At 43.4% G+C, this 22,768-nt stretch overlaps 1 protein-coding gene across 4 annotated transcripts in view; it reads left to right on the forward strand.

Moving 5' to 3' along the window:
* The window catches only part of LOC143982908 (cytochrome P450 2G1-like), a 101,914-nt gene that overhangs the window by 25,591 nt on the left and 53,555 nt on the right, over positions 1-22,768 (forward strand). Inside the window, exons 3-6 of one of the 4 annotated variants that reach the window (XR_013274532.1) lie at positions 3,733-3,843; positions 4,274-4,394; positions 10,316-10,481; positions 11,607-11,756. Coding sequence is in view for 1 of the 4 variants with exons in the window: in XM_077482038.1 (XP_077338164.1) it covers positions 4,212-4,394; positions 10,316-10,481; positions 11,607-11,756 (499 nt within the window). In the remaining 3 variants the exon portion in view is untranslated. Of the gene's footprint in view, positions 1-3,732; positions 4,395-10,315; positions 10,482-11,606; positions 11,757-22,768 lie in introns of those variants that run through there. The other 3 variants (XR_013274534.1, XR_013274531.1, XM_077482038.1) reach the window with 3 other exon arrangements.

The raw sequence follows: 22,768 nt of genomic DNA on the forward strand, positions 1-22,768 counted from the left end.
TTTCCAAAATGGGGTCATTTTGTGGGTAATTCCGCTGTCCTGGTGCTCAAGGACCTTCAAAAATGTAATGGGTAGGAATGAAATGAGATGTGTAATTTATGCTCCTAGAATGCCTGAAGTTACTACTTCAATGTTGGGCCTCTCTATGTGGCCAGGCTGTGTAAACGTCTCAAACATGTGGTATCGTCATACTCGGGAAGAGTAGCAGAATGTATTGCATGCCAATGCTGAGCCTATCAACTAGGAACCCCAGGTCCTTTTCTATCCTAGATTCCCCCCAGAGGTTCTCCCCCCAGTATATAGATTGTATAGCATTAATATTTTTGCCACCCAAATGCATTATTTTACATTTTTCTACATTAACCGCTTAACAAACGGCCCATAGACGAATGACGGCTACTGGGCGGTTGTTTACCTCTGGGGGGCCGTCATATGACGTCCTCCCAGAATTCCGCTCTCGCGCTCCCCCTGGGGCGCGCACTCGAGAGCATCCATGACCGCCGGGTCCTGGTCCATGACCTGCCGGATCACGGTAAACGGCCGCTCATCGCGGCCATTTACCATGTGATCGCTCCGTCAAATGACGGAGTGATCACTTGTAAACAAACCGGCGTCATGTTATGACGCCGGTTCCTCCCTCCCCCTCTCTGTACCGATCGGTACAGCGGAGGGGGAAGAGATCGGTGTCAGCAGCGATGTGGGCTGCATCTGCAGTGCCCACATCGCTGCTCACCGAAAATTAACCCCTTAATTCCCTGCCAATACTCTGCAATGCCAGCTAATATTCTGCAATACTCTGCCATTACTCTGCAACACTCTGCAACACTCTGCAATACTCTGCAACACTCTGCAACACCCGCCATACCCTGCAACACTCTGCAATGCTCTGCAACACCAGCCAATACCCTGCAACACTCTGCAATGCCCTGCAACACTCTGCGATGCCCTGCAACACTCTGCAATGCCCTGCAACACCCGCCAATACCCTGCAACACTCTGCAATGCTCTGCAACACCCGCCAATACCCTGCAATGCTCTGCAATGCAATACTCTGCAACGCCATACTCTGAGATACCCAGCCATACTCTGAGATACCCAGCCATAGTCGGTGATACCCTGCAATACCCAGCCATAGACACCCCCCCTCCCGCCGCCCTCCGGTGCTTCTACCGACTCGCCAATACGATCAAGGCCAGAATCTTTTTTTTATTTTTTTCTTTCAGGCTTCCCAGCTTAGAGGTGAGATGTGGGGTCTTATTGACCCCATATCTCACTGTAAAGAGGACCTGTCATGCCATATTCCTATTACAAGGGATGTTTACATTCCTTGTAATGGGAATAAAAGTGATCAAAAAATTTATTTTTGGGTAAAAAAATGTCAAACTAAAATAAAGTAAAATGAACAATAAAAAAAAAAAAGGGGTCATTTGGGGGGTATTTGTACTTTTCTGGCATGTTGGGGTCTCAAGAATTTAAATAGGCCGTCAGTACTTCAGGTGTGATCAATTTTCAGATATTGGCACCATAGCTTGTGGACTCTATTACTTTCACAAAGACCAAATAATATCCACCAATTTGTACTTATTTTTACCAAAGATATGTAGTAGTATAAATTTTGGCCAAAATTTATGAAGAAAAAAATACTAATCTGCTAAATTTTATAACGGAAACAAAGAAAAATTCATTTTTTTACAGAATTTTCTGTATTTTTTCTTTTATAGCACAAAAAATAAAAAACCCAGCGGTGATTAAATACCACCAAAGAAAGCTCCATTTGTGTGAAAAAAAGGACAAAAATTTCATATAGGTCCAGTGTTGCATGACTGAGTAATTGTCATTCAAAATGTGAGAGCACCGAAAGCTGAAAATTGGTCTAGTTATTAAGGGTGTTTAAGTGCCCAGTGGTCAAGTGGTTAAACCATTCTCACCCCATTGTACCTTCCCTAAAAGGGACAAACCTGACCTTCTCTGTATGTATGCATTCAGGCATCAGATCTTTCATCCTGGTGGCTAAAACTTTGAAAATAATTTTGTATCTGCATTCAACAGTGATATTGGTCTGTGTCAGGTAGCTGGTGGAGATCAAGCTGTAGAGAAGGCTTCTCTTGCACCTCTTGTCCAACACCCCTGGCATTAATGACAGGAGGTGTGAAGTCACAGAGTGGCACAAGGGCCGGTATAGCAGGCAGTGCCAGCTGAGGTTTGCAGGAAATAGATGACCCTGGATCACCAGGCAGAAACCAGGAACTGGAACACAATGAAGCTTGATCAGCAAGCAGGAGTGTAGTGGAACACAAGCCAAAAGGTCATCGACAGCTGGACAGCGAAAGTACAGGAACAGAAAAGAACAGAAGCAGAGTCAAGACACAGTCTGGAGTCGGTACACAGTCAGGCAGCAGGGCACAGAAGCACAAGACATGAGCAGAGTCAGAGTACAAGCCAAGGTCACAATAGGCAGACAGGAATCCAGAGTTTGGTCAAGGGCAAGCCACATTAAGCGTGGGTATGCAGATATAGCAGGTCAAGACACAGGCAAAATAGGACCTAGCTAAAGACCACTCAGCATGCCATAGTTCAGCTTAAAGTATTTGTAAACCCTTACAATCCACTTTTTGCTACGGGTAAACTTATAATAAGCCTTACCTGTAGCTACCCTGGATATCTCTTAAACTTGCACGGTTTAGGAGATATCCCCTGTATCTGCATGTGTCAACACACTGCCGTTTTCTTCAGTGAGTGCGCTGTTACAGACGACTCCTGTGCGTATGCACGGAAGTGACGTCATCGCGGCTCCAGCCAATCACAGCGCTGGAGCAGCAATACCAGGAAGTAACTCTGGGGAGAAATGTTGCTGGCTGGGGCTGTCTGTGTATGGGCATCGCAGCGGGGGCTTCAATCTCAGGTGAGTATTACATAATGAGTTAGTATGCTATGCATACTAGCTCATTATGCCTTTGTCTTGCAGGTCTTTTTTTTTTTCATGTGGGTTTACAACCACTTTAAATGGGCCTTTGCTCATAATTGTGCGCATGGACATGTAATAGCCTTCTGGTTCCAACTGAGCTTCTCTTACAGTCTGTAGCTAGAGCACAGGGTTGTATCTTTTCCCTCTTTGGGTATAGCTTTAATATAGGCTAGTAGTAATTCCCTCCTCATCTCAAAGCCTTCTCCTAACCTGTTCATGTATGAGCATAACTTTGGTGTTAGCTGTTTTTTAAACTTCTTAAAATAACGTATTGTAAACCCATCCTTACAGGGGTTCTAGTCTGTTGTGATTGTACATGATTTATTTATTTTTTGTTATTGGCTTTGTTCATAAGAGAGAACTTTTCCTTTGGTCCCTGTTTCACTGAGCCCCTAAATCTCCCTCTTAACCCCCATCACTGAAATAGGTAGTGAAGGAAGACCTTCCCAATAGGTAATACAGACAAAAAAAAAAACAGGTAGAGGTTCAAACCCTTTCCCACATTGACATTATAGGTTCACACCTATGCATTTTTAGTGCTTTTGCAGTTTGCAGAACGCACTACAGTCCATGTAACATGGTTTCCTATGGTACAAGTTCACTTCTATGTGTTTTGTGGCTAGTGCATTTTTGGAAAGGGTGGGGGACTTTTTTCCTAAGATTTTTGGGTAGTAGACTTGAATAGAACTGCACCAGAAACACAAGTATTGTGTTTGTGATATGACTTTTGATGTGTTTTGTGTTCTTTATGTTAACACTGTAAATAGCTGGTTGCCAAGCAGGGGCCGAGAAGTCAGCTGCTACGTCCTTAACAACCAATGAATCATCAGCTGTCAGCTGTCCCCTCCCTTTTCTGACCTGCCGGCCGGCATGCTCAGGTAAGGGCCTGGTATGGATTTTGGATTGTGGGTAAATATGGTAACTGCAATATTATATTATCTTCATATTATCCAATGGAAGCATCCTATTCACCTGATAGAAGTCAAACAAGTTAATTTGATTTAATATTATAAGTACAAGTAAACATGTGACCCTTTTGCAAATCAGCATTCCATCTCAGACGGGGGGCAGAATTCAGTGTACGAAAGTTCACATGTCAGCATTGCCAAAAGATAGCTGGCTCTTGGGTAATCTATTTAGTGTGCCAATTTCATCTCCACTGGCTCTCCACTGAGCCTTTATAAAAAAAAAGCCTGTAGCAGACTGAAATATTATTAGCTCCATTACAGGAGAGTATAGTGCCAACATGGAGATCTTGAGTACAAGCACGCTGTTATTAATTGTCTGTTTGATCTTCCTCATCTTAAGTATCACACATGCCAGGAAGCCTCAAAGCAAAGGTCGGCTGCCACCGGGGCCCACCCCGTTGCCCATTATTGGGAACATTCTGCAATTAAATGGAAAAGACCTCTTCAAATCACTCAATAAGGTAAGTTTCCAAGTTTGATTAAAGACGTCAGTTACCTTATTTGTAAAAAAAAAAAAAAAAATCAGTTACCAGCTTGGCAGGTATAAAGCATTCGTTTATATAATCCATGCTGTCACTACGCAGTCTGTTGAATCACAATATAACATGTTGCGGTGATGGCAATTTGATTTTTAATTAAGAGGGGCAAAGTTATTTCCTAAATACATCTTGTGATCTTGAATGTCACCAAATGTTTTTTTTTAAACCTCAACCTTCTCCTAGGGGTCTATTTATAAAACATTTGGCATTCTCCAAGCTTGCATTTATTTTTCCTAAGACTAATTATTACATATCAAACAAGGTTTTTTTAGGTAAACCAAACCTAAGAAATGGGACATTAACGGTGCAAAAAATCAAAATTATATTCATAATAAAAGGTTTTTCCATACAAAATTTATTTATACAAAATTCATAAAAACAGAGCAGTAATCTGTATAATCATACTGAGGTTATATACAGCTTTGTGGTCCAATAAAAGGTAAAGTTGAGGTAGTTGCGATTGATTTATCCCGACATGTTTCGCTTAATGCTTCATCAGAGGATAAGCCAACTACCAACATAACAAATTCAAAAAGAAAAAACATAAATTAATTTCACAAAGTACATTTCTTTTTACACCATTAATACATATAATCAGCATATATAGTGTTTAAAAGACACGAGTAAGGCTCAAAAAGATGGAAATATGCTCACCCCCACTTTACCGACCCATTCGTAACCCAGGAAGGATTAAATAACTACCAGATGGATAGGGGAGTGCAGGGCAGCAAGTACAGCAGCCAGGCAATATAGCTGGAGAGGGCATAGACGGCGGCTAATTGGGATAAAAAGATTATACAATATGTCAGCATACTATTTATAAACAAGAGCTATTTTATTATTTTATTTTATACTATAATCAAAATATAGGAATATCCTATAGTCATTTTAATGACTAGCAGCTAGAGCCTTGTACGACAGATTAATAGTACGTGGATATAGCCACAAGTGCCTGAAAAAAGCATATAATCTAGTTCAGCAAAAAGATAGGAACACCCTTATTTTTACTAAAAAACCTGTTAAAATAGCTAATACAGTAAGATTAGTCACTCGACATTCTAATCAAAATAAGAAATTCAGAGATATAATACAGACATTTTGGCCTCTACTATTGGCCGATCCAGTGGTGAAAAAATACGTTAATGAATACCCAGAGATTACTTACAAACGTGCTCCTTCTTTGAAGGACCGTCTGGTACATAGTCATTTTATTGATTGTGATAATGAACCCAAAATAGGGAAATATGGTTCCTACCCATGCGGACATTGTGATATGTGCAGATATATGGCTGGCTGCAGCAGATTTAAATTACCAAATGGAAATTGGCACCAATTGAAATCCTGTGTGACCTGCTCCACACCTGGCATAGTGTATTTAGCACAGTGCCGGTGTGGAGGATTTTACATAGGTAAAACAAAAAGAGCCTTCTCGACACGTATGAGAGATCACATAAAACCAATTTTAAACAAAAAAATGACTACAGCAATTGGTAGGCACATAGGCCTACATCATGACTTTAACCCAGACTATATTAAATTCCAGGCATTAGATCATGTCCCACTCTCTTCGAGAGGGGGAAGTGTTGATAAAAAACTCCTACAGATAGAAGCAAGATGGATATATAATTTAAAAGCAATAACATTTCCTGGGTTTAATGAAAATTTGAGTTATCGATCATTTCTTTAAAAATCGTTGCCTTAAGTACTAATGCCTCTTGCTTCTTTAATCTGGGGTAGAGTGATGGTGGTGGAGTTGTGTGGGTTCTGGGGTTGGGGGGGGGGGGGGAGACATTCTTTGTTTTGTTCTGTTTTGTTCTGTTTTGTTTTGTCTTGTTTCTCATTAATTATTGTTTATATAATCATTAACTATTTTGGTACATTGGATGTATTTACATTTTGCTGTGACACTTTATTTTATTAATATATGGATTTATTGATCCGTATGTGAACCTTGTTTCCAGGGCACGAGATGGGCTCTTAATATGTATACGGATTTCGCGATTAATCTGGTCCATTATCGCGATCGCACCGATTGACATATTGGGGTATACCTTCTTTTCTCCCCCCTTTATTTATTTTTCCCCCCCTTGGTTTCTATCTATACCCCCTTTTCGTTTCCCACGTTTATCTTATCATGCGACTCATACAATCTGAGTATCGCATGTTACTTTGATGCATGGCTCCCAATCAGCTGCCTTTGGCACTTTGGCATTGGAGAGGAGCATATGGACGCCCAAGGGCATCTTTGCTGGGTTGGACTTTATCTGATCTGGCAGGCTGCCCATTGGTTAGCGGTGGTCCCTGCGTGCGAGACAGGGAATGCTACATCTTGGGGCAATACGAGTGTGCTGGCTGGAGCATTGCCTTAGCTGTGCTCTGGCTATCCCCTCTTCAACGTTTCCCTGAATGCCGGTATCCATACCGACGCATTATGGGAAACGTAGTCTCCAGATTCCCCCTAAGGCTCTCTCGCGCATGTGCACTACCGCTGTTTACGTCCGCATCGAGCCGGTGACGTCAGACGCCGGCTCGATGGACGGCGGCGTTATATATTGGGACATCAGATACCCGGCTCAATTGTGGGGGAGCCGTGCTAGGAGGAAGTCCATACCTATTAGCTGGTTAGTAATTTTAATATTGAATCGCTAAAAACGATTTTCCTTTCTCTTTTCATATTTCAACCAACGCTAAATATACTTCTCTTTCTCAGACACCCTGTAAACAGGCTGCAAAGCCCGCCTGGGTGAGCTATCCTTCTGGGCTTGTCCTAACCTGAAGGGGGACTTTTTACATACCTTGGTGGCTGTAATACAAAACCTTGGATTAAAAACTAAGGAATTTCTACTCTATCGTCAGTGAATGTAAGTGGATGATTTTAAATTAATAATAACTGGGCTCCACTAAATAAAAAATATATTTATTTAAAGCAAAATGCATAACTTAAAATGATTGCTATACCAGATAAAACACATTAAAATGACTATAGGATATTCCTATATTTTGATTATAGTATAAAATAAAATAATAAAATAGCTCTTGTTTATAAATAGTATGCTGACATATTGTATAATCTTTTTATCCCAATTAGCCGCCGTCTATGCCCTCTCCAGCTATATTGCCTGGCTGCTGTACTTGCTGCCCTGCACTCCCCTATCCATCTGGTAGTTATTTAATCCTTCCTGGGTTACGAATGGGTCGGTAAAGTGGGGGTGAGCATATTTCCATCTTTTTGAGCCTTACTCGTGTCTTTTAAACACTATATATGCTGATTATATGTATTAATGGTGTAAAAAGAAATGTACTTTGTGAAATTAATTTATGTTTTTTCTTTTTGAATTTGTTATGTTGGTAGTTGGCTTATCCTCTGATGAAGCATTAAGCGAAACATGTCGGGATAAATCAATCGCAACTACCTCAACTTTACCTTTTATTGGACCACAAAGCTGTATATAACCTCAGTATGATTATACAGATTACTGCTCTGTTTTTATGAATTTTGTATAAATAAATTTTGTATGGAAAAACCTTTTATTATGAATATAATTTTGATTTTTTGCACCGTTAATGTCCCATTTCTTAGGTTTGGTTTACCTAAAAAAAACCTTGTTTGATATTTCTAAAAGGGATGAGGTGCCAATTAATGGGGTGCTGATGGAGGTTTGAATCATTTCCTTTTTTAATTATTACATATGATTATCAACTCCATCTAGTGGCCAAAATGCATTGATTTTTCTGATGGGGTATTTCATAAAAATAACCATATTTTGGACACTAGATAGAGCTAAAGATCTTAGAAAATACTGTAATCATATTAAAGAAAATACAGGGATATTAATGCAGGGTGGGTGAATGCTTTTCACATTTGTCCAATGAATGTTTAATAACTAGGCTCCTAGTGTTCCCTCTGCTAGCTTTCTGTAGCTAATTGTATGCAGTCATCATTTTCACTGAAAATCACCTTCTGTTAAAAAATATAAAAAAAAAAAAAGAATCCAGGCAAAATGTTTTGCTTAATTACAAGAGGTATGTGTATTCTGACTTTAATTGCGAAGCACTTGGTGTATTTCTTCCTGATTTTTCCAATAATTCAGCATTAAATAACTCTGGCTTTTTGCTTTGGTGCAGGAGCCTCCCGTAGTAAAGACCCATCACTGCTGCTCTCACATCTTGTGCCGAATGACCGGTCTTGTGTCCACCTCCTCCTGTACTTTTCTGTAGGCAGCCTGTAGTTGGTGGGCCTGCTGTTCCCCTCCTAAATATCCATTCTTGGCACAGGCTATGGTCAGCACAGTGAGGATTTAACTGCTATTGAATGTATTATCTGGGTTTGCAAGGGAATTTGGTGAAATATATTTTAATTATAGTTTTTGTACCTAAACTTAACTTAAAGTGTATGTAAAATCATTGTGTTTTGAATTTTTCAATAGCATGGGAAAGAGTTAGTAAGTTGTCATTGCTTTTTGTTTCCTTGCTGGGTAGATTCACTCTTTCGGTATGTCCTGGTGCTTACTGACCTAAAGACTAAAAGTGAAGCAAAATCCAAAATGTCAGGGTTGTCACCAAAACAAGAATACAAGAGAAATATACAATAAGGAACCAGGGCCAGTACCAGGGGGGCAGAAGGGTCGCGTGCCTCAGGTGCCATGGCCCTATTTGGAGGGGGGGGGGGTTGTTGAGAGCTGTAGCAGCTCTCTTCTTCCTGCCTCCCACTGACAAGAGTGACTGCAGTGTCATTTCTGTTAGCAGGGCTTTTTTCATCCAGTGTTTTGGTATTGGGTAGCGCTATCTCCGGGACTTGCCCTACACTCAACTGTCACTTGTTCTAAAAACAGAAGCCAACTTCCTGTGCTGGTTTCTGTCTATGATGACAACGTATCCCAAGTGACAGTGCCTTTTGAATACAGGGGGAGTAACTGTCAGAGGCTGGGCTGTCATGCTACAGAGCATCAAGTGCAGATAATGACAGCCCAACCTCCTAACAGCTGCCTAGCCACAGCTAAGTATGAGTTCTACATAATGAAGAGACTGTAACTGGCTGCTGAGACAGTCCTGCAATGAGGACTGGTTAGTAGATGTGGGGAGCTTTATAGTGAGGGGGGAATGGAGCTATTTACTGGTGGAGGGGGGTGAAGGATTAACTGAATTGGGGAAGGGGGACAGCCCAGGCTTCAGGGAAGAGCTTTACACAAGGAAGGGGACCTTTGGAGTGGTGTTTTCTTCTATGTTACCACTGATGTAGGGACATTTCCTTTTAGTAATACCACCAATGCTTGGACTTTTTTTCTCTTCATTGACACCGCCAACGTGGGGACATTTTTTCATGGTTGGGGTGGTTGTAATGGAGGATTGGACCTGTGTGAAGCAAAGATACTAATTGGTTTCCTCTGCCTCAGCAGCCAGTTACTGTCTCTTCATTATGTAGAGCCCATACTTAGCTGTGTCTAAAGGATTGAAGGGAAAATGAGACAGCAGGTAAAAAGTCTCTGGAAGGAACCTGAAAAGACAAATATTGGGTGGGGGCTGGGAGGCCATTGTTATGACAGTTGTAAGCATAACCAGTGGACCCAAAGTAGATTTTTTTTAAAGTTAAACTTCAATAGCAAGAAAATCATTATCATCACTAATTCTAAGACTGTCCCTGGAAAAAAGGGAACAACAGACAAATACAGCCGCAATTTGTGAGTTGTCAGTAATAACAGCCACTAATGTGGCTCTGTTGGGTGACCTGGTTCTTAAGGGAAATACGCTGCACTGGGAAGCACCTTTCTGAGATTTTAGAACACTGACATCTCATAAAATTTCAAACTAAAAAATAGCATTTACAAATTTTATTTGTCCTGCAGCTGAGTGAGAAGTATGGCCCAGTTTTTACCGTTCATATGGGCATGGAAAAAGTTGTAATGCTGTGCAGCTGTGATGCAGTCAAGGAGGCCCTTATTGATAATGCAGATGATTTTGGTGCTCGGGGACACATGCCTCTACTGGAAAGGATAAGCTCAGGAGGACATGGTAAGAACAACTTACAGAACAGATTATGAAGCTGTCCTTTTCATGGTGCTTTCTTTTCGATGAGAACTGCCTAAAACCGGAAACATACCACATGCAGCCTTCTCTCTGTACCGATGATCTCAGGATGTACTGTAAGGCCGCGTACACACGGGCGGATTGTCTGGCCAACTAAGTTCGTCAGACAATCCGACAGACAGTCCGTCCTACTTTTGAATGAACGGACTTGACCACACACGACGAACAGACAGTCCGCTGAAAGCTTGCGCGATGACGTGTACGGCACGTACGACGGGACTAGAAATTCGACGTCCAATACACTGCAATGCAACCTTCGGCCGTGTAAATCCTTTCTGAGCATGCGCCATACTTAGTCCGTCCAACTTGCCTACTCACGAGCGGACTGTCCGCTGAAACCAAGTTTGGACGGACTGTATTACAGAAAATTCCGAAAGACTTAGTCCGCCAGACTGTCCGCTGAAAAAGTCCGCTGAAGCCCACACACGAGCGGATTGTCCGCTGAAACACGTTTCAGCGGACTAAGTTGGCCAGACAATCCGCCCGTGTGTACGCGGCCTAAGTGTTAGAGAAGAGTGAGGGCAGAAAAAAGAATAAGTGGTCCTAGGTGGTCCGAGCAACCAATCACCAGTTTGTTGTTAGGAAATTAAACTTTGGCAGCCCCCGTCCCACTTCATCTAGTTCTTTGCCGACTCCCACTGTATGCCAGGCCCTGCTAAGAGAATGATATTGGGCAGATGCTGGGAGGAGAATCGGCTCCCTTTCAACCCTGCTGCCCCACCCCCTTTGACACGGCTCCACACTCTCCCTCAGCTTATTTCCTCTCGTCTAATGTAAGCAGGCAAGTGGAAATTTTGAGGGCTGGCCTAGAGTTCAGCTTTAAGTAGCTGTGGCCATGTTGACTCTAGTTAGTCCCCTGTCAATGTATTTTACTCACCTTAGTTCCCTTTGATTTAACATGCCTGCCCAATAAAAATAAATGGTAATTTAGCCATATTCAGACAGACAAGTTATGAGAATCTGATGAAAACCTTTTGGTTAAAGCTGTATGTGGTTCCTGAATTCTGTAGTAAACAGCTGTGTCTCATTGGTGCCATACATCATTTTTAGGAGTGGTCTCCAGTAACGGGGAATGTTGGAAACAGCTACGGAGATTTTCTCTGATGACCCTCCGAAATTTCGGAATGGGTAAAAAAAGCATTGAAGAGAGAATCCAGGAAGAGGCCTATTTCCTTACAGAAGAATTTAGGAAAACCAACTGTAAGTAAAGCATATAGGAGGACATTTATAAAGCAGTTGTATTACCAAAAACACTGAACATTATTACAGCACATTGATTATTTTTACAAATGTGTTTAGAGCTTACTTCTTGACTCAAAAGCAAGTATAGCATAATTTTTGTAAATAAGATTGTTCATATACCTACCGTATATGTCTTTCACTACTTGTACCCTTTTTATTGCTTATATTTGAAAAAATTAATTCCAATCAAAAATAAAAAAAAAGGAGATTAGTTAGTTAGGCTAGGTAGAGAGTCTTGTAATATGAAACTGTCAAGCCTCTACTCCAATCACAGTGCAGCATTAGAATTTACTATGTAGGACACCACAGGCTACACCACAACCTGTATTATATCAATGACTCCTAAAATACAAGTGCAGTGAGGAATAGACACTACGGTGACCATCGGAGAGTTTAGGGAAAAGTGACAAAGTGTATATCCAACCCCCAACCATTTAATACTCACCTGCTTTCCCTTTTGTGGAATTTTGCAATGGAGGACGAAGGAAAAAGAATAGCTGGATAGCACTGCTAAGGTTAATTTAAAGTGGTCAGTTAAAAATAAACTGTCTATTAAAAAAGGAGACTACCATGTCATTTTAGCAAGTGTACTTTTTTGGCTGGTGACAATTTTTTATGTATTTTTATATTTAACAAGAACTTTATTGAGAATTTTTGTAAAACTATACAATAAAAAGCAGATCTGAATAGGATTTAAGTTTTTCCAGGCCTTGAGGCTAGTATAGTATTATAATTAAATAAAATAACATACGCATCATATATGCAGTAGAGTTCAAATGACCTGACAGAGATCATTATAAACAAACATAGGTTGAATATTTTGTTTCAAGACTACAAGGGGGTGCTGATAAGTATTGAGTCTTACCCAGAAAAAAATGAGCTAGGAAGCTTTAAATTGCAGGCTGTACTTGCCAATTTGTCTATATTCAGTGGTGCAAAAAGCATCTACCTATGATTTTAACATCTTTCTTTTTCAGGTCCACAGTGAACATGGCAGCACCTCCAGAAAAATTCAATGTGGAAGAGCATAGGACCATAATCAAGTTCCTGTTTCTCCAAGGGAAAGGTGCAAAGCAGATCCATGATGAAATCTCACAAACTTTGGATGACAGTGGCCCTTCTTATGCAACAGTCGGTTGTCATTTTTAAAACTGCCCATTTCGGTGTGGAAAATTAGAAACCCAGTGGAAGGCCTGTTTCTGTCTCTGTGCTTGCAAAAGTCAAAAGTTTTGGGATCCAGTTTCCTGCAAACTTTCTCATTTCCAAGTCATTGTGGAAAATGGCACCAACTCTCTCACGTGATATTCCCAGATATGTAGTAATACTTTTGGCTGATATTCTGTCCTCAGACCTATCACTGGGTTTCTCACCTTCAACACTAAAATGGCCAGTTTTAAAAATGACAACTCAACGTTTAACTGTTGAATAGTTTGTGACATTTCATCATGGATCTACTTCGTACCTTTTCCTTGGAGAAACAGGAACTTGATTATAGTCATATGCTCTTCCACATTAAATTTTTCTGGAGGTGCTGCCATGTTCACTTTGGACCTGACTAGGGATGAGCCGAACACCCCCCGGTTCGATTCGCACCAGAACCTGCAAACGGACTGAAAATTTGCGCGAACTTTGTAAGCCCATTAAAGTCTATGGGACTCGAACGTTCCAAATCAAAAGTGCTAATTTAAAGGCTAATTTGCACGTTATTGTCCTAAAAAGAGTTTGGGGACCCGGATCCTGCCCCAGGGGACATGTATCAATGCAAAAAGATTTTTTTTAAAAGGCGTTTTTTTCGGGAGCACTTTTTAATGATGCTTAACGTGAAAAAAGTGAAATATTCCTTTAAATATCGTGCCTGGGGGGTGTCTATAGTATGCCTGTGAAGTGGCATGTGTTTCCCGTGTTTAGAACAGTCCCTGCACAAAATGACATTTCTAACGGAAAAAGTAATTTAAAACTGCTTGCGGTTTTAATGTAATGTCTGGTTCCGGCAATATGGATGAAAATCATTGAGAAAAATGGCATGGGTACCCCCCTGCCCATTACCAGCCCCTTTGGGTCTTGTACAGATATTAAGGGGAACCCCGTACCCAAATATAAAAAAGGAAAGGCGTGGGGCCCCCAGGCCTGATATACTCAGAACAGCAGTATACAGGCGGTGCAAACAAGACAGGGACTGTGTAGGTCTGTTGTGTTAAGTAGAATCTGTTTGTAATTTTGAACTGGTACATTTTTAAAGTGTAGCTCCAGTCAAAAAATCTATTTTTAAGCTTTTTGGAAAACATAGCGAAGGGTTATCACCCCTGTATAATTTTTTTCCCCATCTGTCTTTTTTCATCTCACTTCCTTGTTGTTTCCTTCCGTTTGCAAGTAGGAGACGTTTGTAAGTTGAATGTTTGAAAGTAGGGGCCTGCCCTATATGCTCTGCAGAAATTTAAGGCCACGACACTGTAAGCCCTCAAAGTGACTCTTGGTGGGCGCTGGAATGCCCTGCGCTGAACTGTTATATCAAGAATTGTGATTACATGCCATTGTTGAACAGTGGTAGAACAATTGGGCCTTTGGTGGTGGTGGTGCTTGTGCCATAACACTGTAAGTCCTCACAGTTACTTTTGGTGGGCGCTGGAACGGGCCCTGCTGTGAAATATTATATCAATTGTAATTACATGCACCTGTTGAACAGGGGCAGAAAAAATGGGCCTTAGGCACTGGTGACACAACAATGCAACACCTCACAGAAACTCTAGTTGGAGAGCAGGAATGAGCCCTGCTGCAAAGTATTGCATCAAAAAGTGTAATTACACACCCCTGTTAAACAGGGGTTTAAAAATTGGGCCTTAGGCACTGGTGCCACGACACTGCAACCCCTCACAGATACACTATATTTGGAGCACAGGAATGAGCCCTGCTGCAAAGTATTGCATCAAAAATTACATGCCCCTGTTAACCAGGGCTGAAAAATTGGGCTTTAGCCACTGGTGGCGGTGCCCAGAACCAAAAATGTTCTTCCACGCCATCAGCAGGATCATTGAGGAGGAAGAGGATAGTCAATCAGCATAGGCAGTCTTGAAGGTATGTGACATTTAAAAAAAAAAAATTATTTGATTATATCAGCTTCAGGTGCTTGGTAGCTGGTGGTAATCCAAGACTGATTCAATTTTATGAAGGTCAGTTGATCAACCGAGTCAGTGGACAGACGCACCCTGTGATCAGTTACAAAGCCTCCAGCAGCACTGAATGTGCATTCTGAAAGAACACTGGATGCAGGACAGGCCAGTAGCTCCATTGCATACTGAGCAAGCTCTGGCCAGTGATCCATCCTCAAAACCCAGTAACCCAGAGGATTTTCGGTGGTAAAGGTGTCCAAGTCTGATCTTGTCCCTAGGTATTCCTGCACCATGTAAATCAGAAGCTGGCGATGGTTGCTGGAACCGATCATACCTTGGGGCTGCGGACTATAATATTGTCTGAATGCATCAGTCAGACGGCCACCTTCTCCACCACTCCTTCTGTGACTGACTGAAGCCTCAGCAACACGTTCTACAGGACCAGGAATTTGTAACCTTACAGTCTCTGGGAAAGCGTTGCACAGACCTTTCTGCAAGGCCTCCCGAAGGCTCCCTCTGCGACGGCAACATAAGGTCCGTAACCTTACCCTTGTACCAAGGATCAAGGAGAGTTGCCAGCCAGTAATGATCCCTCTCCTTGGTCCGCTGAATACGAGGATCCTTCCGCAGGCTCTGCAGGATCAGGGAGGCCATGCAGTGTAGGTTAGCTGAGGCATTCGGTCCGGAGTCTTCTGGGTCACTAATAACAACATGATCCGCAGCCACCTCCTCCCAGCCACGTACAAGTCCACAGGTTTCTTGGGACTGTAAATCATCCATAAAACTGCCGCTGATGTCGAGTGCCAGGCTCCACCTCCATGCTGACACAATCCTCCTCCTCTTCCTGTGTGATCTGCAGGCTAGCAGGAACACTGTCTGGATAAAGGGGGCCTTGAGAGGCAAGGAAGTCCTCCTCTTCCTGCATCTGTTCTGCCTCAAGTGCCCCGTCCATTATTGCATGCAGCATGTGCTCCAACAGGTGGACAAGAGGTACAGTGTCACTGATGCATGCACTGTCACTGCTCACCATCCTCGTGGCCTCCTCAAATGGTGACAGGACAGTACATGCATCCCTGATCATGGCCCACTGGCGTGGGGAAAAAAATGAGCTCCCCTGACCCTGTCCTGGTGCCATAGTCGCACAGGTACTCATTGATGGCCCTTTGCTGTGTGTGCAGCCGATGCAGCATGGCCAACGTTGATTTCCACCTGGTGGGCATGTCGCAGATTAGGCGATTCTTGGGCAGGTTCAATTCCTTTTAGAGGTCAGCCAACCGAGCACTGGCAGACTTTCCTGGCCTGCCTCAGGACATCCCTTAAGCCCGGGTACCTGCCCAAGAACCGCTGCACCACCAAGTTAAGGATGTGAGCCACACAGGGCACATGGGTCAGTTGTCCCTGCCGGAGGGTGGAGAGGAGATTGGTGCCATTGTCTCAAACCACCATTCCTGGCTTAAGCTGGCGTGGCATCAACCACCTCTCAGCCTGCTCCTGCAGAGTTGACAGAATATCTGCCACAGTGTGGCTCCTGTATCTCCAAGCAAATCAGCGCAAGCACGGCATGGCATCTTTTTGTCTGCGTACTTGTGTAGCCCCTTGAACGCCTACGGAACACCGCTGGTTCCAAGGACAAAGCACAGGAAGAGACCATGGAGGAAGAAGAAGAGGAGGGGGTGGAGGAGGGAGGTTTGTCACAATCACCAGTAGTAGCATTTTGGAGGCGTGGTGGTGGAACAACCTCCAACATTACTACACCTTGTCCTGCATCTGTCCCAGCTGCCAGAAGACTCACCCAATGCGCCGTGAAAGATCGATAATGTCCCTGTCCATGCCCCTGTCCATGCCTGCTGGATCATGAGTCAGCGGTAATATGCACCTTACCGCTGACCGCACTGTCCATCAAGGAATGGACATTGCCTTCCACATGCTGGTAGAGAGCCGGAATCACGCCGAGTCTACCAACTGAAAAGGCAGCAGTTGAAGTGCTATCAATTTAGCCAAGCTAGCATTCAACCGCTGGGCATGTGGATGGCTGGGAATGAACTTGACGGTCCAGCAGCTGGGGCAGGGAAATTTGCCTGGTACAATCGGAAGTCGGTGTACCGCTAGCAGATTGCAGATTACCCGATATCAGATTGCCCGCAAGTACTTGGCTGTGACACACCTAATTCTACACCTTCATTGCTCTCAGTGCAGGTTTCAGAGGGTACTGAAGGTATAATGGGGTTGGAGATCCTAGCTGATAAGGATCAAGGAGTGGTCCGCTTTGTTCTTTGGTGTGGGTCTTTTAGGTACGCTTGCCAACTAACTGCATGGCAGGTCGACATATGTGTGGTCAAGCATGTGGTGCCCAAGTGGCTGATGTTTTGGCCACACGAGATACGCTTGAGACATATGTTGCAAATAGCAGCAGTGCGATCTGATGCACTTGTCTCAAAAAAGGCTCACAACAAAGAACTTTTGGAATAATGCACAGAGGCAGCACCCTACACAGGCGGAGCTCTGCAGTGTGATTCAGTCAGTGTGCTGCCCTTAAGCTGGCCCCTGGAGGGCATGTTGCCTCATTGGAGATGTGCCATCTCCTCCTCCTATCAGGCACCCACGTGGAGTCAGTGACTTCATCATCCCCTTCCTCCCCATCACTGGAGCAAACCTGGCAGTATGCTGCAGCTGGGGAAACATGACTGCCAGATTGCTGTCCTTCTTGGGCATCCCCCTCTCTCTGGGCTCACGTTACTCATCAGAGCCTTCAAAATGCTGGGCATCCTCCTGGAGCATGTACCCAACACTGTGCTCAAACAGTTTGGGGGACTCCTCAGGAGGAGGACATGGTGGGGCTAGGGAAGGAGTGACTGATGCCATTGAGACGAGGGAAGAGGCTGCGTTGGCAGCTGCTTTGCCAGTACCCTGAGCCTGGGTGTGAGAGGATGAGGAGGGCTTGGTCATCCACTCTACAAAGTCTTCGGCATGTTGCGGCTCAACACAACCAGCTGCCGAAAAGAAGGACAAGTGTGTCCCATGACCACGTGCTGATGAGGATGCACCGCGTCTACGACCAGCACTGTTGCCTCTAGACACAGAGCTTGATTGCCATCTTTTATTAGCTCGTGACTGTCTGCCTCTCCTTGTTGGCCTTCCAGACATACTAATGGCCTGCAGGGAGATGTAGCTGCACAAAGCTGGGACGTATATACTGATTATACTGCAGCTAGCAGAATCAACTGCCTGCCTGTAGTATTATTACTATGAGAACAGCAGCAATTGGGGTAGCTTTAGGTGAACGCTGAGCAGATGACACAGTACACCACCTGTAATTAATTACTGCAGCTGCCTGCGGTATAGGATCAGTAGAACACCAGCAATTGGAGAAGCTTTAGGTGCACACTGAGCAGATGACACAGTCCACTGTCTGTAATTGCTACAGCTGTCTGCGGATAGAATCAGCAGAACACCAGCAATTGAGGTAGCTTTAGGCGTACACTGTGCAGATGACACAATACACCAACTGTAATTACTGGAGCTACTTGCGGTATAGGATCAGAAGAACACCAGAAATTGGGGTAGCTTTAGCTGTACACTGTGCAGTTGGCACAATACACCGACTGTAATTACTGCAGCTGCCTGCGGTATAGGGCCAGAAGAGCACCAGCAATTGGGGTAGCTTCAGGTGTACACGGTGCAGATGACACAGTACACCGACTGTAATTGCTACAGCTGCCTGTAGATAGAATCAGAAAAACACCAGCAATTGGGATATCTTTAGGCATACACTGTGCAGGTGGCACAATACACTGACTGTAATTGCTACAGCTGCCTATGGTATATGACCAGCAGAACACCAACAATTGAATTAGCTTTAGCTGCAGCTACAGCTGCCTGCGGATAGAATCAGCAGAACACCAGCAATTGGGGTAGCTTCAGGTGTACACTGTGAAGGTGGCACAATACACCAACTATAACTGCTACAGCTGGCTGTGGTATAGGACCAGAAGAACACTAGCAATTGGGGTAGCTTCAGGTGTACACTGTGTAGAAGACACAGTACACCGACAGTACTTTCTATAGCTGCCTACGGATAGAATCAGCAGAACACCAGCAATTGGGGTAGCTTCAGGTGTACACTGTGCAGGTGGCACAATACACCGACTGAAACTGCTACAGCTGCCTGTGGTATAGGACCAGAAGAACACCAGCAACTGGGGTAGCTTCAGGTGTACACTGTGCAGATGACACAGTGCACCGACTAATTGCTACAGCTGCCTGCAGATAGAATCAGCAGAACACCAGCAATTGGGATGGCTTTAGGCGTACACTGTGCAGGTGGCACAATACACTGACTGTAATTGCTACAGCTGCCTATGGTATATGACCAGCAGAACACCAGCAATTGGGGTAGCTTCAGGTGTACACTGTGCAGGTGGCACAATACACCGACTAACTGCTACAGCTGCCTGTGGTATAGGACCAGAAGAACACCAGCAATTGCCGTAGCTTTATGTGCAAACTGTGCAGATGACACAGTACACTGACTGTAATTGCTACAACTGCCTGCAGATAGAATCAGCAGAACACCAGCAATTGGTGGCACAATACATCGGCTGTAACTGCTACAGCTGTCTGTGGTATAGGACCAGAAGAACACCAGCAATTTAGGTAGCTTCAGGTGTACACTGTGTAGGTGGCACAATACATCGACTGTAACTGCTGCAGCAGCTGCCTGTAGTATAGAATCAGAAGAACACCAGCAATTGGGGTAGCTTCAAGTGTACACTGTGCAGGTGGCACAATACACAGACTGTAACCACTGCAGCAGCTGCCTGTGGTATAGAATCAGAAGAACACCAGCAATTGGGGTAGCTTCAGGTGTACAATGTGCAGGTGGCACAATACACCAACTGTAATTGTAATAGCTTAAAAGGAAATTCAGACACTGTCTCTCCGTCTATCTCACCCTCTCTGTTAGCGACGCAACATACTACGCAAGGTTACTGCGCAGGCGGCCTTATATAGTGTTGGGCTTTTACTAAACCCCCTGAGCCCTAATTGGCCACAGGCAGGATGGCTCTCTTCGCTGACGGCGCTGTGATTGGCCAAACATGCGGCTCATAGTGCATGCTTGGCCAATCATCAGCCAGCAATGCACTGCGATGCCGCAGTGAATTATGGGCCCTAAGCGCCACTCGAATTTGGCGCGAACGGCCCATAATGTTCTGATTTAGCCGAACGGGCGAACAGCCGGTGTTCGAGTCGAACATGGGTTCGACTTGAACACTCAGCTCATCCCTAGACCTGACCAAGAAAGATAAGTTAAAATCATAGGTAGCTGAATTTTGCAACATTAAATATAGACAAATTGACCCATATTCCCTGCAATTTACCGCTCCCTAGCACAATTATTTCTGGGTAGGATCAATTCTGACACTTCGCTCCTACGTGTAAAAATGTACTTTCTTTTGCTCGAAAATTACTTAGAACCCCCAAACATTATATATTTTTTATAGCAGCTGCCCTAAAGAATAAAATGATGGGTGTTGTAATTTTGCATGTCACACGGTATTTGCGAAGTTTTCGAACGCAATTTGTTTGGGAAAAAAACACTTTCATGAATTAAAAAAAACAAAACACTAAAGTTAGCCCAATTTTTTTTATATTGTGAAAGATGATGTTACGCTGAGTAAATATATACCTAACATGTCATGCATTAACCCCTTCTCTACTGTGCATAGTCATATGACGGCATCAGGAACTCTTTGTCCCTCTAGAACCCCGTCATATTACGTCTTTTCTTCCTGAGCCTCTAGGGGGGCGCACGCGCGCCCACCACATCACTAGGCACCCAATGCGCGTGCCCAGCAGTTGCAATGTCTGCCGGGCACCCGCAATTGCTCATGATCACAGCAGGACTGTGGATCTGTGTGTGTAAACGCACAGATCCACCACAGATCCACGTCCTGTCAGAGGAGAGGAGACGGATGGTGTGTTCCCACTACATAGGAACACCGATAGGTCTCCTCCCCTTGTGAGTCCCCGTCCTCTACAGTTAGAATCACTCCCTAGGTAACATAATTACCCCTTGATCACCCCCTAGTGTTAACCCCTTCCCTGCCAGTCACATTTCCACAGTAATCAGTTTTTTATAGCACTGATCACTGTATAAATGTGAATGGTAGCAAAATAGTGTCAAAAGTGTCCAAAGTGTCCACCACAATATCGCAGTCAGATCGCTGCCATTACTAGTAAAGAAAAAAAAATGCCATAAATCTATCCCCTATGTTGTAGACTCTATAACTTTTGCGCAAACTAATAATAACAAAATAACAATATACGCTTATTGCGATTTTTTTTTTCTACCAAAAATATGTAGAACAATACATATCAGCCAAAACTGAGGACATTTTTTTTTTTTTTTTTTTTAATGGGATATTTATTATAGCAAATAAATAAGTAGCAATATATAGCAAATTAATAAGTAAAAAATATTGTTTTTTTTCAAAATTGATGCTCTTTTTTTGTTTATAGCGCAAAAAATAAAAACCACAGAGGTGATCAAATAGCACCAAAAGAAAGCTCTATTTGTGGGGAAAAAATTATTAAAATGTTATATGGGTATGGTGTTGTATGACCACGCAATTGTCATTCAAAGTGTAACAGCGCTGAAAGCTGAAAATTGGTCTGAGCAGGAAGGGGGTGAAAATGCCCAGTATAGAAGTGGTTAAAATTGTGTCTACCCATGGAATGGCGGCAAACTATAGTGCTTAAAATTCTCCATAGGCAACATTTTAAAAGCCTTTACAGATTACCTGTTTAGAGTTGCAGAGGAGGTCTGGTGCTAGAATTATTACTCTCGCTCTGACATTCGCAACAATACCTCACATGTGTGGTGAGATCACCGTTTACATATGCGTTCCGGAGTAATGTATGCATTTGCATTAGCACGTAAGCACAGTGGGACGGTGCACTTTAATTTTTTTTTATTATTATTATTTATTTTATACAAAATTTTTTTTTTTTTTTAACAGGTTCTTATGGAGAGATCTGGGGTCTATTAGATCCTAAATATCTCCTCTAGCCTCCTATGCAGTGTATCAGACCCAGGTCGTTCTGATCAGCTGCTTCCCTGGCCGCTGCTGGCCAGGTAAACAAAGAGGCAGAACTGGAAGTGATGCCATAACTAGTTGTTCCCGGTTTCCAGGGTTACAGAGAGAGGGGAACAATGTTAGTTCCTCTCTCTCTGTTCAGGGTAGCCATCTCAGCCAGCTGCATCACTCCCAGGCATCACAATCGTATGGTAGAGCCTGGGAGAGGTGGCAGCAGGAGGGGGATGGGACCCCCTTCCGCCACCTGTAGAAGTGATCGAGTGGCTAATTAACCACTCAGGTCACTTCTGCCTCTTAGAGAATCGCTGGCTGAAAAGATAAATACCAGAGTGATGCCTGTAGGTGCAGGAATCATTCTGGTATAACCACTGAAACCTGAGGACATCCATGGACGTCCTACCAGTGGGCAGTGGTTATAATATTATCAGCTGAAACAAACTCTTAAAAGTTAGGCATAACCTTTTTAAATATAAATAAATTACCTGGTGTCTCTCCCCCGGATACTGTAAACTCACATGTCTAATGCCCTGTACACATGGTTGGACATTCCAACGACAAAATCTGTTGAATTTTTTTTTATGGATTTTGGCACAAAATTGTCTTGCATACACACGATTGGAAAATCTGGTCGTTCAGAACAAGGTGACGTACAACACATACAACAGGACTATAAAGAGGCCAGTAGCCAATAGCTTTTGTCTCGTAATTTATTCTGAGCATGCATGGCTCTTTGTCCGCCAGAATTGTCTATACACGATTGGAATTT

This window comes from Lithobates pipiens, unplaced genomic scaffold (assembly GCF_037356315.1).
Source record: "Lithobates pipiens isolate NorthernLeopardFrog02 unplaced genomic scaffold, aLitPip1_a1.2 Scaffold_1, whole genome shotgun sequence".
NCBI lineage: Eukaryota > Metazoa > Chordata > Amphibia > Anura > Ranidae > Lithobates > Lithobates pipiens.